Raw genomic sequence first — 15,625 nt, 5'->3', positions numbered from 1 at the left:
AGCCAGGGAGGGGTGGGATGGGGCTGGGGGTGGCACACGGGGAGAGGGGCTGGGGGGTAGCAGAAGGGGGCTGGAGGCTGGGGGTGGCTCGGGGCTGGGGCAGGGGTCAGAGGGAGGGGAAGGGGGGTGCTGGCAGGGCCGAGCCCCCCCGTGCTGCCAGCTCCAACCCCTGTGGTTGTGTGCACGTGGCAATCCCAAACTCGGAGACCAGTTTGGTGGCGGCTTGGAAAGCGCGGGGCGAAACGCAGCCGGGTCTCCATCCGCTGAGAGGAGCCCCCGCGCCCCAGAGCTTGGCACGGAGACGCTTTTATTTTTGTACAAAGAGATATTTATTGTCCCAGAGCTGCGCCGGGCAGCACCCGTGTCCCCCCCCCCCACCCCAGCACCAGCCCTACCCAAGAGCGAGGCGTCCCCAAACCCGTGGTGTGTGTTGGGGGGGTGTCCGTGCTGCCCCTGGTTCAGCAATTTGGGCAGGAGCAGGAGCAGGAGCAGGAGCGAGCAGTCGGTGGGGTGTCCCTTGAGCTAAATTTACTGGGGCAATTTAAAAATTACCCCAGTAAAAAAAAAAATAATAATTAAAAATTAAATTTATTGGGGTCACCGCTGGCTGGGGACAGCGCGGCGCTGCCTCGGCCCCTTGGACACCGCACGGACGGACTCCACATAAAGGGAGCTTTCGGCAGCCTCCTCGTGATGCCTGGGTCATTTGGGGAGGAACGAGACCCCCAAATGCGCCCCCAGCCCCATCACACCCAGCTGGGGAAGGGGCTGCTCCGCCCGGCCCCATTCCCCTCGTGCCCCGCTGAGGCCGGGCAGCTCGGTGCATGGATGAGGCCGGGTGCTGCGGGCTCAGAGCCCAGCCTGGTGCCCAAATTGGTGCCCAGCCCCATCCCCCTCGGCCCTGCTGCCACTAGAGGTCCCCTACAGCTCGGGGACCACCCCACAGCATCCTCTGTAGGGGACAGGGGTGACACCGGTGCCCCCGAAGCCCTGGGGACCAGCGGTGGTGGCAGCTGCAGAGCAGGGACCCCCCTGACCCCCCTCCCTGACCCCATTGCCCCCACAGCACCCAGCCCGCAGGCAGCCCCCCCCCCCGGGCCTGCCCCCAACCCCGCTCTCAAGGCCTTCGCTAATTAACGCTGATTAAAACAGGCGGTGCAGCTGCCACTTCCCACAAGGTGCTCATCAGTGGGGCCGTGCGTGATAATTAAAAAATGGAGAATGCAAATGGGGCCGCCCGGAGGCTCTGCGGGCTGCGAGCATCCTGGCTGCGAGCCCTGTGCCCCCCCGGTGCCCCCCCTGGTGCCCCCCAGTGCCCCTTCCCATTCCAGGGGTGCCGAGCCAAGCTCCCCAAATCCTGCTGCTCTCCCTCTGGGGTACCTATGAGGACCAGGGGGCAAATCCCCAAGATGTGGGATGTGGGACACGGGAAAGGGGAAGGGTGGGGGCCACAGAGACCCCCCCCAATCATTGCTCCCCGCTATAAATACCCGGTGGGCTCAGCTGCGGCTCCGCTCCGAAACCGGAGCCGGCGGGGAGGCAGCTGCCAGGGAAAGTGATAGGGAGCGTGGGGAGCGTGGGGCAGGGCTGTCCCCCCGTCCCCCTGTCCCCCAGGGCAGCGGGGGGCCGGGGCTGTCCCCCTGTCCCCCACAGGGACACACGGACCAGGGAGGGGGCACCCCTGGGGGGCCACGCGTCGCCTCGCCGCGGCTGTGCCGGGGGGTGCTCGGCCCCGCTCCCCAGCAGAGGGTCGGCTGCAGGGGGGGCTTCTCCGTGGTAAATTTAGCTCAAGGGACACGCCGGGCTGAGGAATTCGGCAGCACAGCCGGATTCAGCCTGGAACGGGGACGTGGATCCCGCAGAGCTGCCCCTGGGGGGGGTGGCAGCCCCGTGTCCGGCACCCTGGGGAGCCCCCAGCGCCCCACACACCATCATTATAGGATCCCTCGGGTGCTCGCTGCCTCCCCAGCTGGTGGCCCTGACTCACTGGCCACATCCTGTCCCCAAATCCCTGCGTGGCCCTGGGCGGGGGCCCCTGGACCTGCCCGGCTTCTTTTGGGGAGCCGAGCGGGGTCTGTGTGTGGGGTGGGCGCTCTGGGCACCCTGCAGGGAGTGGGGTTGGGCTGGGAGCTGCCGCCACGTGCTGTGAGCGGCACAAATCCCTGCTGCCTGCGAGCATCCCGCAGCCCTCCCGCACCCCCCGTGCCCCAGGTGGGGGCTCCCTGGGTGCCCTTGGAGCCCCCTTCCCCAGCAGCACAGCACCGGGACCCCCCTCCTGCCTCTCCTCCCGCGAGGAACCCGGGGCTGCAGGAACCCGCAGCCGCGCGAGGCTACCCGGGGAGAACACGCGGGCGCTTTCATCTTCAAAGCTCTCCCCGCGCCGCCTTTCATCCCCCCGGTGCCTGGGAGGTCTCTGCTATCTCCTCCTCATCTCGCAGCCCCGGAGCAGCGAGGACACGGCCAAGCTCCAAGCTCCGAGGCGTTTCGCTGCAGCGGGCGCGAAGGCAGCGCCCGGCAGGGCTGCGCGCTTGGCGCGGCGCTGGCTGCGGTGCCGAGGGGAATCCCGAGGCCGGGCTCTGCCGGGACCTGCCAGACCCAAAAACCGCCCCGCCGCACCCTCCGGGCCCCGCGCTGGCACGGCACGGCACGGCACGGCACGGCACGCACACCGCCTGGCACCCCTCGGCTCGGCACCACCAGGGCCAGAAGCAGTGCGCCTCGTGCTGGCGACTCCAGGAGAGGTTTGCAGGGAAGGGGCACGTTGTGACCCTCTTGTCCCCGGTCCCCAGTGCTCGGGGGATGCCCAAACGCATGAATTCCTCCAGCACCAAGGCCCAGCCCTTCTCCTGGCCCCCTTCTGCCCGGGTAATTCCCCGGCCAGGCCCTCAGGCAGCAGCGGGGCTGTCCTTCCCCACCACATCCAGAGACAGCCACACACACGGCATCCAAAGCTGAGAAATTTAATAAAACCTTCTCCATTGTTATCACTTTTCTTTTTTTCTTTTTTTTTTTTTTTTTTCTTTTACAGATCACGCATCAGGAAAACCAGTAGAAATGAGGAGGAGACCGATAAAACCGTCTTCATAAATAAGAGGGCACAGCATGCCTGGGCTTTCTTGCTGACAGACAAAAAGGGGAGACACAAACACACGCACACACACACAGACACCCGGGCTGCTCCAAGGGGAGCTCGGTTCTGGCCTCCCTGGCAGAGCACCCAGCTCCTCCAGGACACTCACCAGGGCATTAGGATGGGGGCTGCCTGTGACCACCCCCCCAGCCGCATGCATCCTCACCCCCTGGCCGCATGCAAGGTCCCCAGTAGTGCCCCTCAGGGCTCCCGTGCGCTCCTGCACGCTGGGACCCATGGGTGCAGCCGGGATGCCCCCTCTGCGCGGGTGGCACCGGCCGTGCACCCCGCGGCCCGGCCAGCAGGATGCCAGCAGGCTCAGCCTCATCCCCAGCCCTCCGCGGGCTGGCGGGGACCTGGCTGCTGATTTTGGGGCCCCCCAGAGCCAGCTCCATCAGGAGGCGAAGTAACAAAGAGCAGCAGGGACGAGGCACGGCGCCCGAGTCCGAGGGTCCCGGATGTCCCCACCGCTCTGGCATCGGCACCGTGCGCCGGCGCGCAGCGGCGCTACACGTTGGAGACCTGCTGGGGCTCGCGGGCTTGGCGCAGCCCGTAGAGCCACTTGATAACGCGGGCGTTGCGCTCCACCACCGAGATGCCGTAGGGCATGCGCTCGGCCGGCCGGCCCTCCGGCGTGGCCGCGCTGCGGGGTGAGCGGCCGCCCTCGGAGCTGGCGGTGCTGACGCTGTGAAACTTGACGGAGACGATGTCGGAGCTGGCGCGGGCGAAGTGCTCGGCGCCCATGTCCCTCACCTCCTCCGGGTCGAGGCCGCAGTAGTTGAAGAAGCGCTCCAGGTCGGCGGTGGCCCGCGAGAAGCGGTCGCTCAGGTCCGACTTGGAGCGGTGCAGCAGGGTTTGCCGCCGGGCGCTCTCCGGGCGGCTGGGCGAGCTCAGCGCCGCCACCGCCGCCGCCGTAGGCAGCCTGCCCGGGGCGGGTGACAAGGACACCGGTGTCACCTGGCCGGTGGGTGCCACCCTAGAGGGCAGAGCCCCGCAGGGCCTCACGTCCACCCTGCGCACGGCCACGGTGCCGGGGGGCTTGGTGGCGGCGGGGCTCTCCGGTGCCTTGCCGGCCCCCTCCGTCCCGGCGCTCGGCGCCTCCGCTTTGCACTGCCACTCCCGGCCCCGCGGGCTCTCCGCCTTGGGGAAGGGGCTGTCGCAGATGTTGATGAGGTTGTTGAGGATCTCCAGGTTGAGGGAGGTCTTCGTCGCGCCGGCCTCCGTGCGGCGTGGTCCCGGCGGCGTCTTACGGCTCGGGGTGAGCATGGCTCGGCGCACGCCCGGCGCGAAGAGGGGCTGCTTGAGCAGCGGCGGCTTCACCGGCTCCTGCTTGGTGCTGGCGACCTGCTGGCTCTTCACGTACTTGGCCTTGTCGGCCTCCAGCCTCTCCACGGCGCTGGGTTTCCGCGCGCCGGGCTCCAGGCGCCGTCGGAAATATTCGGGGCCCTTGTTGAGGATGCGGATGGGCATGGCCGAGGTGAAGGGCGCCGCCACCGCCGCCCCCTTCGTGGCATCGCCGGCGCTCAGCGCCTCGACGGGCATCGTCCGGGCGGGTTGCGGGGGGTTTCGGGGGGCGCGGGGGCACGCGCCGAGGCCTGCAAGGAAAGGACCAGGGTGAGGGGTTGTCGGCGGGGCGCTGGGGGCCTCCTGCCCGCGCCCCAGGGGTTGGGGGATCGGCGGGCGGACAAAGGCCCGAGCGGCTGCGCGGGGCTGTGCGGTGCCGCGCTGTCTGCTCCGGCTGCGCCGAGCTTCCTATTTCAAGGCAAGGGACCACGCCTCCGGCTGGCGTCCCCGAAACGAAAGGAAACCCGGCCAATCCGCGGAGCAAAGCCTGCTTCAAACGGCACCACGGCCAATGGGGCCGCGGGGAGGGCGCCCCGACATCGGCACCAAGGGAGCCCCGGAAAGGAGAGCAGCCCCTCGGTGATGGCCGTGCTGGGGGGGGCATCACCCTGCCGGGGGGCACCGCCAGCCCCATGTGCCCGGCACCCCACTGGGCTGGGAACCTGGGGGTCCCCGCTCTTTGCAGCACCCCCGGTGCTCAGCCCCACTGCAGGCTGAGTGCAGAGCCCCCCCTATCCTACCCCCCTGCCCCAATCTTCTTTTTGAAAGGAGTTTATGGGGAGCAAGGAGACCTGGGGGGGGGCGAGCAGCCCCCACCTGCCTGCCCCCCCCCTTCCCAGCCCCTCTTTGCCATCTGCAGCAGTGGATGGGGAGCGAGGGGGCAGCACGTGGGGGTCCCGGGACACGGCACGCTGGTGCTGGGCTGCTCCCAAGCATTGTGAGCCCCCCCCCCAAAAAAAGCCCAGGGGGGGGGTTCCCAGCCACGTTTCCCCTACCAGCAACCGCGCTGGAGGCCCGTGAACCCCGCACCCTTGGGAGCCCGCCAGGCACAGCAAGCACCCGCCTGCCCCAACGGTTGCGCCGAGGCAGCTTCCCCACCCATAGGAGGGGGGGCACAGCCTGTCCCGTGCCCCCCCCCACCCCCCAAAGCCCTCCCACCCCGCAGCCACGAGCAGCCCTGGCACCCTCCAACCCTTCCCCAGCCGCTCCGAGAAGCCCCCAGGGTCCCCCCCTTGCAATTTGGGGCTCTGCCATCCGCCCCCCCCAGGCAACGCTCCAGCCTTGCCGAGCACCAGGGTGGCTGCACCCCCCTTGACACCGAGCCTCCCCCCAGCCCCACAGGGCCTGATTTGGGGCACGAGCAAGCCTGGGGGAGCTGTGGGCGAGCCGAGGCACTCACCAATGCAAAGGGGGGGCACAGTGGGGCCAGCACGGCCCCGTTTCCTCCTCCCACAGCGGCCCCGAGCTGGCTGCCTCACCTGTGGCCGCTCACCTGCTTGCACAACTTCCTGGGTACAGCCCACGGCACGGCGGCTGCGGGCGGCAGGAGCCAGCCCCAAACCCCTACGGCCCCACGGTGGCCGCCAGCCCGAGCCCACCAGCCTGACCCCCCAGCCCTACGGGGGTCCCTGGTGCAGCCCCCGGGTGCGCCGCGATGGGTGAGCAGCCAGGGGAGGGTGGTGTCCCTGTCCTTGTCCCCATCATTGTCCCCGTTCCTGTCCCCGTTCCTGTCCCTGTCCCCATCTCCTGCACCATGGGGGGCAAGGATTTTGGTGCCCCCCTGCCCGCACACCCCATGGCAAAGCGGGGCTAATTGCGGGGACCGGGGGCACCGAAACCCAGAGGGGAGATGCCCAAGGGGCAAACCCCGCTGGGAGGAAATCACCACCAGGCTCCCCCGAGGCCCTGCGTCACCCAGCCCTGATGGAGAAGGGGCACGAGAGCCTGACTCACCCCCTCTGGGTGCTTTCCAGGCTGCGGGGAGAAGCTGTCAGCGGGGTGCCCGTGCCGCAGCACCCCTCGTGTCCCGCACCCCGCGGCAGCACCCTGCCCGCAGCCCCCCCTGCTGCCCCTCAACCTGTGCCAGGGACTGGGAGAGCTCCTTGGGGAGCACCTGATGGGTGAAGGGACGAGCACGCAGGGGTCTGGACCCTCAGCAAAGTCGCCATGCCCACCACGGGCTCCCATTTCCCTGCTGGCACGGACGGCCCGGCCGGGCACGACCTGCTGCTCCGCATTCCTGGCGATGGGGAGCTGCCAGCCTGGCACGGCCGCCCCAAACCGAGCTGAGCCGCCCTCCAAACGGCCCGGAAAACAAAGCCAGCTTATCCCCAGCCCGAATGGAGCGTGGCCACCCCGGCACAGAAGCTGGCCACCCAACTTACGCCCGGCCACGGTGACCCAGCCCCGTGCTGGCGGCACAGGACCGGCACGGCACGGCGCCACCTCCGCCGCCTACCTGGATCTGCCCTGCGCCGTCGGAGCCTCCCCGGCCCGTGCTTGTCCCCTGGTGGCTCGGTGGCCCCGTGCCTGCTGCGTCCCCGCACCGTGGCCTCCCCTGCTCCCTGCGGGGTGGCACTGGAGCGGGTCTGCCCGCGGCGAGGCGGCTCACGGCTCCCTCTGAGTCACCGCCGGGAGAAGACGCCCTCCGAGGCAGCCCGGTGGTGCTCGGAAGGGATTGAAAACACCTCTCCTTGCCAGCGTGCCCGCGGAGGCACGGGGCTTTCCTCCACGCCGGGCCAGGATTTAATTGCGGCTGCGTCATGGAGCGTGGCCGTGGCCGCTGACGTCCCAGCAGTGCCGGTTGGGCAGCGTGGATGCAGGAGCACGCTCGTGGTTTGGTCAGGGAGGAGGGAAGGGCCCCGCCACAGCTCTGCAACCCGAGCTAAAACGTCCCCAACCACCCCCTGCCCTCGCCCAGGCAGGGGTCGGACCCTCCCCAAAGCCCCACGGTGTGCGCGGGCACCCGCTGCCTCCGCAGGGATGGGTCCCCTGTGCCCGTCCTGGCCCCAGGTCACTGCCACCCCGGTCAGCCCCTGGCCCCCGCAGTCCCAAAGTCCAGCAGGTTTCTGTGCCTCCAAACAAAGCAGCTCAGCCGGGTGACAAGGACACCGAGCCTGGAGCCACAGGGAGCTGCTGGCCTGCGCCCAGAGCGGTGGCACCGGCAAAGCGCAGCGCCTCGGGGTGGGGGCTGAGGGTCTCAGGTGGGGGCTGAGCATCCAGGGCTTGGAGCAGGAGCTGCAGGACAGCAGGGAGCATTGCAAAACGCTCGTGGAAGCAAGAGAAAGAGGCGACGGGAGAGAAGAGCTGGGCGAAACTGGGAGAGCAAACACCAGAGCTGCACTGGGCTGGGGGGGTTCTTTCGGATAAAGGTGGACCTGGAGGATGGTTTTGGCTGGAAAAGCACCACCGGGTGCCACGGGTGGGGGCAGAGCCGTGGGCATCTGCCCGGTGGGAGCAACCAGGCTGTGTGTGTCCCCCCCCCTTGTGCCAGCAGCACCCACGAGGGCTGCAGGAGGCGGCTGCCGGCAGCTGCCCGGGCACGCCGGGTGCTTTCGGAGCAGGGCGGTGCAGCCAGACAGCGCCCCGCTGCCTCGCCCTCCCCGGGGGGGAAACCGGGGATGGATTTGGGGAGGGCAGCCCAACGCAGGAGCATGCCCTGAGCGCCCCGTTCACCGCCCGTCCCGCGGCTCCGGAGCGGGCAGGGGTGGGTGGGTGCCGGTGCTGGCTCCGTGCTCGCCTCCCACGGGTGCTCGGGGCTGGGTGCCTGCACGTGCAGCTTCCAGGACCCCCCAGGAGTGAAAGGCAGCCACGAAAGAGCTAAAAAAAATAATAATAAAGAGGGCTCAGAGGCCAAAGCCTCCCTGTAGGAGCTGGGTGGAGGTGGCTGCGGGTGCCTGGCATCGCCCTGCGGGGTGGTGGGTGCCTGGCACGGGGCCCGGCTCAGCCCCCGGATCCGGGGAAGGGTTTGGTCTCCTGGTCTGTGCTCCCCACGGGACCTTCCTTCTGCTGCCACACTCACCTGGCATGTGCTAATCGCTGGCTCTTAATTACAGCCACTCACCCAGACGAGGCTACAAACAGCTCTGGAGCTGGGGAAGGGACCCGGCATCGCGCAGCGGCCCCGTGCCAACCACCCCCTGCTCCCTGCCTCAGTTTCCCCGCTCCTCTCCCTGCCCAGGGTGGGCGCAGGGAGCTGCCCCGGGGGCTGCGGGGCTGGCAGGGGGGGCTCCAACAGGCACGACCTCGCTCCCCATCACCCTCGGGGCTGGATGCTGCCCGGCTCTCCAAATTGCTCCCCGCAGCCAGGCTCGTGCCCGGGTGCGGGGGCCCCGCCAGATGGGGCCGTGCCGGGTGCGAGGCTTTTGTCTGAGCAGCACCAGGCCCGCAGATGGTGGCTGCAACGGGGCCGGGGCCGGGGCCGTGGCCGAGGGCTGGCGAGCGCCGTGCCCTGGGGATGCGGCCCCCTTTTGTTGGGCTCTCACCTCGGGCAGAGGCCCCTTCCCCAGGCGCCCCCCCCCCCCCCCCCCCAGCGCCAGCTTTCAACTTTCAACTTGACCTGCTCCATTCACATGGAAATGGGATGCAAATGGAAACCGGGGAGCCGAGAGGAGGAGGAGGAGGAGGAGGATGGAGGGGAGGAAGGGGCCATGGGTAGTGACCCGCCAGCAGGTCCCCGCGCCCCCCCTGGGCTCCCCGGTGCCCATCCAACTGGACCCTTGGACTGGGAAAACTGGGGCACCGCTGGGTGCACGCGATATCCTGGGGGAATCGGGGGTCTCTGGGGTGCGGGGGGCTCAAGGATGGACCCCCAACTCTCCCCAGCTGCTCCTCCCCATCACCCCCATCCCTGGCACCCCGCTGCACCCTCCGGTGCCATTTCACCCATGGGGGGGCACGTGGGGAAACGGAGGGGGCTTCCCGGTGGGCCTGCCCGAGCCCGGTGAAGTCCCGTGGAAGACGTCTCGGTGACCAAATGTTGCCATCTGCCTCCGGGGCCTTCGCTCGCATCTGCCGGGGGGGTGCAGAGGGGCCGGGGCCGGGGCTCAGCTGCTGCATGGCACGGGGCAGGGGGGGGGACACAGCCCCCTCCCCACCAGGCACGGCAGGCGGCACGTGCCGGCAGGATTTGGGGCGAGAGGCACGGAGCTCGGTCCCACGCCTGTCACCCCCTTTGTGCCCCCCCCCCGTCCCCGTCCCCGAGCCCCTGCGACGAAGCCAATTAGCCCTGGGGAAAGGCTGGCGGAGGCTGCGCGGCTCCTTTGTGCTGCCGAATTAACCCAGGACAATCGCCGGCCCCACCGGGAGCTGGGGGCTCAGCTGCGCCAGCACAAGCCCCCGCACACCATCCTGGAGCTGCCACCCCCAAAACGGGGCTCAGAGACCATGGGAACCCCCAAAAAAAGGGCCCCCACCGCTCCTGGATCCCACATGGGGATGATAGGGGCAGGATTGAGCCTGGTGCAGGGGCTGGTGAGGACCCCAGGGGGGCTGGGCATGGGCAGAGCAGGCAGGGGATGGGCAAGGGACAGGCAGGGGACAGGCAGGGGACAGGCAGGGCATTGAACAAGGTATTTGCAGCCTGCTCGCCCAGCGACACCCTGTGGGTGCTGGGGGAAGAGCTGGAGCGAGGCGTCCCGGGGAGCTGGGTGCTGGGACGAGCCAGCACCAGGTTGCCAAAAAAAACCCAACTGGCTTCTGTCCCCCCGCACCCCTCCAGCTCCTGGGTGATGCAAGCGTCTCATCCGCTGGCTCGTGGCATGGCTGAGCGCCCGGTCACGTCCCACAGGGTCCCCAGGGTCCCCAGGGTGAGGTGGAGGTGCCAGAGGAGCATTTACGCGTGGCGTGCGCCCCGTGGGGTGGCCGCATCCCGGCCACGCACCCCCGTGCTGGCCATGCTCGGTGTCCCCGAGCCACCCGGCACAGCCCGTGGCCCTGCTGCCATCCCAGCCACCGCTCGGTGACATTTGCACGCCCGAAATAGGTGGGACACCATTCAGCTGGGGACAAGGGCAAAGCGTGTGACACATCCAGGAATAATCACCGGCACCAGGCGGGGTGCGCGGGGGGCAGGCGGAGAGCACGGGGCTGGCCCTGGCAGCACGTGGGGACACGAGGGGACAGCTGCCCACGGGGGCAGGACACGGGCTGGGCTGTCCCCGAGCAGGCAGGGACAGGGTTAGGAGGGGACACGGCTGGACTTTGGCCACCGGGGCTGGGTTTGGAGCTTAAAGGCCCCCGAGAGGCTGCGTGGGGCGAGCTGGGCTCGGTGGCAGGGAGGTGAGTGGGACCCGGTGGCCGGTCCCGTGGTGGCCCAGGGGACGTGGGCTGTGCTGGCAGCCCCAGGGGACCCACGGGTGCTGGATGGGGGGAGAAGGAAAGGGGACCCTGAGCCCCAGCCCCCTCCGGCTGTTCCCATTCCTGCAGGGTGGGCAGGGGTCCCTGGGGTGGGTGGGCAGGGTGGGATTTGATCCCCCTACCCCCCCGGGCGCTCATCTCTCCGAGGACCACCGCGATTCTCTCTCATCCTTTCCTCTGCTTTGTGTCTCTCCTCGCCCTGCACCAGCAACCGACCGTCCCCATGGCTCGCGAGCCCCCCCGGCACCTCCTGCGCCCCCCCGACCTGGGGCAGGTGCCCTGAAAAATCAGCGCCGGAGCCGAGCGGGAGGCAGGAGACCCGCGGGACCCCCGCCAGCTGCTCCCAGAGCCGGGGTGAGTCTGCCTACTGGGAGCAGGAGCAGGAGCAGGAGCACACCGTGCTGCCACCCATCTGCATCCGGAGGCAGTGACGTGCCCGGCTCACGTCACGGCCCCCCGGCAGGCAGCAAGGACTCGCTGCCGCCAGCGTGCTGCCTCCGGTTCCCAAAAAGCACAGTGAGTTTCCCCAGGGGAGGTGCCCCGGAGGTTCCCCGGGGACTTCTCAGGTCAGGAGCCCGACTCTTCCTCACCTCCGCTCCCTCCCAACGTCCCCGACACTTCCCGGCCAGGATGAGGCCGTTTGTGGGCCGTTACCCTGCCCTGGGTTCAGCCCCTGGACACCAGGATCCTTCCGCCAGGGCTCAGCCCTGAAGTTGTGGCCGCTCGTCCTGCACCCCCCTGCCCTCCCCGGGGGCTCGGGGGCACGGATATTGGGGGTCCCCCAACGTCTCCGGGAGGCTGGTGGGGAGCGGGCGCAGGAGCCTGGGCGCACGGAAGGGCAGCAGGTGCCGGGGTTGGGCAGGGGGTGAGGTGTGGGGCTGACTCAGCTTGGCTGGTATGAGCCAGGGCCAGTTTTGCAGGTGAGGCCGTGGGGCCCCTCTCCCCCGTGGCCACCGGAGCCTGCTGGGCTCCTACGGCACCGGTGGGGAGGAGACGGGCGCCGCTCGGCGTTGCCCGCGGATGCGGTGGGAAGGACGAGGTCTGGGGTCCCAGGGGAGAGGCTGCACAAGCCCCGCAGCCCCCAGGTGAGATCCACGTGCCTCCCGTGCCTCCTGTGCCGTGCCGTGCCAGGCTGTGCCATAAGCAGGGCCAGGTCCAACACGTTTCCAGGTCCCCGTCCTGGCTCCGTGCCTGGCGCTGCGTGGCCTTGGCTCTCCGGAACGGGGCCCAACCCAGCGCAGGGCAGGTGCCGCAGGCAGGGCAAAGGGGGTCCCGTGGCACCAGCTGCGGGCAGCAGGAGGGGGTCCCGAGGTGCTGGGGGGGGTCTCACCCCCGGGACAGGGGGGTGCCGGGCTGCGCCGTGCCGCTCCCCGCGTCCCACGCCCACCTGGCAATAAAAGAGGAGCGGCTGCGGACGCCTGCAGGGGGGTGACACGGGCAAGGGGGGGCCGGGATAAGGGTCCGGGGGGGGTGCTGAGCCGTGTCGCTGAGCCCAGCCTCTCCCCACAGCACGGCGGCATCGCCCTGGAGTGGGGGGCGCCGGGGGCTGAGCCATGGCGCTGCTCACCCACCTCCTGGCCTGCGTTTTTGGCACGGGCTCCTGGGTGGCCATCAACGGGCTGTGGGTCGAGCTGCCGCTGCTGGTGAGGGTGCTGCCGGAGCAGTGGGACCTGCCCTCCTACATCACCATCATCATCCAGATGGCCAACGTGGGGCCGCTCTTCGTCACCCTCATGCACCGCTTCTGGCCCGGCCTGCTGAAGGAGGTGGCCGTCATCTACGTGGTGGTGTCCCTGGGCGTGGTGGCCTGCCTGCTGCTGGCTTTCCTCTGGAACCAGACGTCCCCCATCGCGGGGACGCCCCACAGCACCGCCTTCCTCGTCCTCACCTTCTTCCTGGCCCTGGTGGACTGCACCTCCTCCGTCACATTCCTGCCCTTCATGATGCAGCTGGAGCCCCAGTACCTCACCACCTTCTTCATCGGGGAAGGGCTCAGCGGGCTGATCCCCGCTCTCATCGCCCTGGGCCAGGGCTCCGGCATCTCCAGCTGCGTCAACGTCACCCGCCTGGTCAACATCACCTCCGGCAACACGACGGTGGAGAGCCTCGTCTTCCAGATGGAGACTCGCTACCTTCCAGCCAACTTCTCCACCCTCCTCTTCTTCCTCCTCATGACTGGGATGATGGTGGCCTGCCTGGTGGCCTTCTTCTTCCTCGCCAGGCAGCCTAAGGTGTGGGAGCTGTCTCAGCAGCAGCTCTTCCCCAGCACCATCATCCTCAGTTCCTTCGACCGCATCCCCGAGGACGGAGCCGGCTCGGGGCGAGGCGGGGGCTGCCCGTGCCCAAAAAAAAACAAGCGGCCCATGGAGGACCACCTGGAGACGGCGTCCCACCCGCTGGCCAAGCTCGCCTTCATCTACCTCCTCATCGCCTGGGTGAGCTCCCTGACCAACGGGGTGCTGCCGTCGGTGCAGTCCTACTCCTGCCTGCCCTACGGCAACGCCGCCTACCACCTCTCGGCCACGCTCAGCTCCATGGCCAACCCCCTCGCCTGCATCGTGGCCATGTTCCTGCCCGGCAGGTGGGTACGGAGCCCCCAGAACCACCCCTTTTTGGGGTTCTGAGGGAGAAAAGGTGCCTCCTCCCCGGGCTGGGCTGGCGCTCCCCGGTGTCACCCGCCTGTCCCTTGCAGGTCCCTGGTCCTGCTGGGCGCCCTGTCCTTGGCAGGGACAGCTTTTGGTGCCTACAACATGGCCATCGCCGTCATGAGCCCCTGCCCGCTCCTGCAGCAGTCCCAGTGGGGCGACGTCGTCATCGTAAGTCCTTGAGGGGGGTCCCTCAACCCTGGGGGAGCAATCGGGGGGGGGGTCACCCCACCCCATAACCCCCGCGGCCCCGCTTGACCGCTTCCCCCCTGCCCCTCCAGGTCCTCTCCTGGGTGCTGTTCACCGGGACGCTCTCCTACGTGAAGGTGATGGCCGGGGTGATCCTGCGGAGCCGCAGCCACAGCGCGCTGGTGTGGTACGGGGCGGTGGAGCAGCTGGGGTCCCTGCTGGGCGCCCTGCTCATGTTCCCCCTCGTCAACATCTACGGGTTCTTCACCTCCGCCGATTACTGCAGCCTGCGGTGCCCGGCCTGAGCGCCCGGGTTCAAATAGAAGGAGATTGCTCAGCACTTCGGCCTCCGCGCCCACCCCCCGCCGCCTTCCTCCCCCCCCCCGGCACCGGGACCCTGCGCCCCTGGGTGCTGTGCCACCTCCCCCTCACCCCCCCCAGGCACTCCCCTAAATCAGCATGGGGGTGATGGGTGCGAAGAGGTGCTGGGGTCACCGCTCGTCCCTTCCCTGGGGGGTCTGGGTGGTGTTTGGCACGGTGCCCCCCCCCCCCAGGGTGCCCCCACCCGTGCACCCTTTGTGCCATCAGCCCTGTCCCCCAGCAGTATTCCCGTCCCCATTCCCATGAAGGGGGGGCTGCAGGGGGCTGAGGAGAGCAGGGATAAATGTGCCCCCCACCCCGGGGATATAGAGACCAGGAGATTTGCTGTCATGGGGGGGCAGACAGCAGCTTTTATAGCACCGGGAGACACCAAAGCAGGTCGGGATGAGCTGGACAGCCGGGGACCCACACCAGGGCCGTGCCACCCGGTGCCCGGCTGCACCCAGACCCCGTTAACGGGGGAAACCGGGAGGGGGGCACCGAGGAAGGGGGTTAGGGGGGGGGACACCGGGCGGCACCCGGTCGCCGCACGCGCGTGCGCCCCTTCCCCGGGGCACGAGGCAGCCGGGCCTTTGTCCCCGGCTCTTTGTCTGGCAATCTGCTCCCCTCGGGACCCCCGCTCCGCTGTGCCTTAACCATGCAGATCCCAGCTCCCGGCCCCGGCTGCGAGAAGGACGAGGCTGGAATTGATAATTGATAAGGCCGGGGGGGTGAGGGGGGGGGTCCCGCAGCCCCCTTCCCAGCTCCGGGTGTCCATCAGGATCCGGCCCCGTGGGCATGGAGAGGGGGTGTGAGGGGAGAGAGGAGGGGGCTGGGGAGCAGCAGGAGCTGTGGGGGCACTGCGGGGAGGGGGGGGCTCGTCCCGTCCTGGGAGCTGGGTGCATCCCACAGCCCCTGCAAGGAGCTGACGGGGTGGGGGGGTCCAGCCCCCTCCCTGCACCCCGCACACCCCTGGGGATGCTCCTGGGGAGCCCAACCCCACAACCAGGACCCCCCGGAGACCCTTGCCCATCGGACCCCCTGCCGCCCCCTCTCTTCCATCCTTTTCCCCCCCCCCCCATCTCCACGGGGGATCGGTCGCCCCCCAGCCCCGCGAGCTCGCAGGATTATTTCCATACAGCTGCTCGGGAAGGGACGGCTTCAACCCTCACCCAGGCGCGCTCCAGGAGTGCGCCCGAGCCTTTCTTCTCGGCTCTTCTCCCCCCTCCCCAAAAAAAAAAAAAAAAAGCAAAAAAAAAAAAAAAAAAAGCGTGGCGGGGGCAGGCCGGGGGGGCCCCAGGCGTGCTGCAGTCAGCAATATTAGCACAGCTCCGCGGGTCTGATTGCGGGTTATTACCATACATTATCTCAGTCCCCTGCCTCTGAAAGGAGCCGGTTCCTATCCAACCCCCCCCCCCGTTTCTCCCAGCCCTCCCTCCACCCCCCCCCAGTCTTTTACACTTAATTACCTCCCTTATTACACCACGGCCTGGAGAGAGAGAGAGAAAAAAATATATATATATATATAAAAAATGGCAGGGCAGCGGGCCCAACTAGGGCGTAAGTAATCGCCCGTCCTGCAGACGTGCCTGCGAGGAAG

General features: G+C 68.7%; 2 protein-coding genes across 4 annotated transcripts; one reads left to right on the top strand and one right to left on the bottom strand.

The window, feature by feature from the left end:
- Nucleotides 1–135: 135 nt before the first annotated feature.
- FAM110A (family with sequence similarity 110 member A) lies at nucleotides 136–7,194 on the bottom strand. The gene is made up of 2 exons (XM_082772992.1): nucleotides 6,933–7,194; nucleotides 136–4,725 (listed from the first exon to the last, which is right to left on the bottom strand). Exon 2 carries the CDS (start codon nucleotides 4,670–4,672, stop codon nucleotides 3,638–3,640), a length of 1,035 nt encoding a protein of 344 aa, XP_082629118.1. The 5' UTR covers nucleotides 4,673–4,725; nucleotides 6,933–7,194; the 3' UTR covers nucleotides 136–3,637.
- Nucleotides 7,195–10,689: 3,495 nt separating this feature from the next.
- SLC52A3 (solute carrier family 52 member 3) lies at nucleotides 10,690–14,509 on the top strand. 3 transcript variants are annotated; one of them, XM_082772949.1, is made up of 5 exons: nucleotides 10,690–10,753; nucleotides 11,040–11,185; nucleotides 12,341–13,412; nucleotides 13,524–13,647; nucleotides 13,758–14,509. In XM_082772949.1, the coding sequence occupies exons 3-5, from the start codon at nucleotides 12,385–12,387 to the stop codon at nucleotides 13,968–13,970; spliced, it is 1,365 nt and encodes a 454-aa protein (XP_082629075.1). In that variant the 5' UTR covers nucleotides 10,690–10,753; nucleotides 11,040–11,185; nucleotides 12,341–12,384; the 3' UTR covers nucleotides 13,971–14,509. The 3 variants fall into 3 exon arrangements, with proteins under 3 accessions (XP_082629075.1, XP_082629074.1, XP_082629076.1); XM_082772948.1 differs by lacking the exons at nucleotides 10,690–10,753; nucleotides 11,040–11,185 and adding an exon at nucleotides 11,230–11,347; XM_082772950.1 differs by lacking the exons at nucleotides 10,690–10,753; nucleotides 11,040–11,185 and adding an exon at nucleotides 11,289–11,397.
- Nucleotides 14,510–15,625: the final 1,116 nt, after the last annotated feature.

The sequence above is a fragment of the Aythya marila genome (assembly GCF_965140915.1).
Source record: "Aythya marila genome assembly, chromosome: 16".
NCBI classification, from domain to species: Eukaryota; Metazoa; Chordata; class Aves; order Anseriformes; family Anatidae; genus Aythya; species Aythya marila.
Note: the sequence above shows the minus strand (reverse complement) of the source record. Positions and strands in the feature narration are given on the sequence as shown.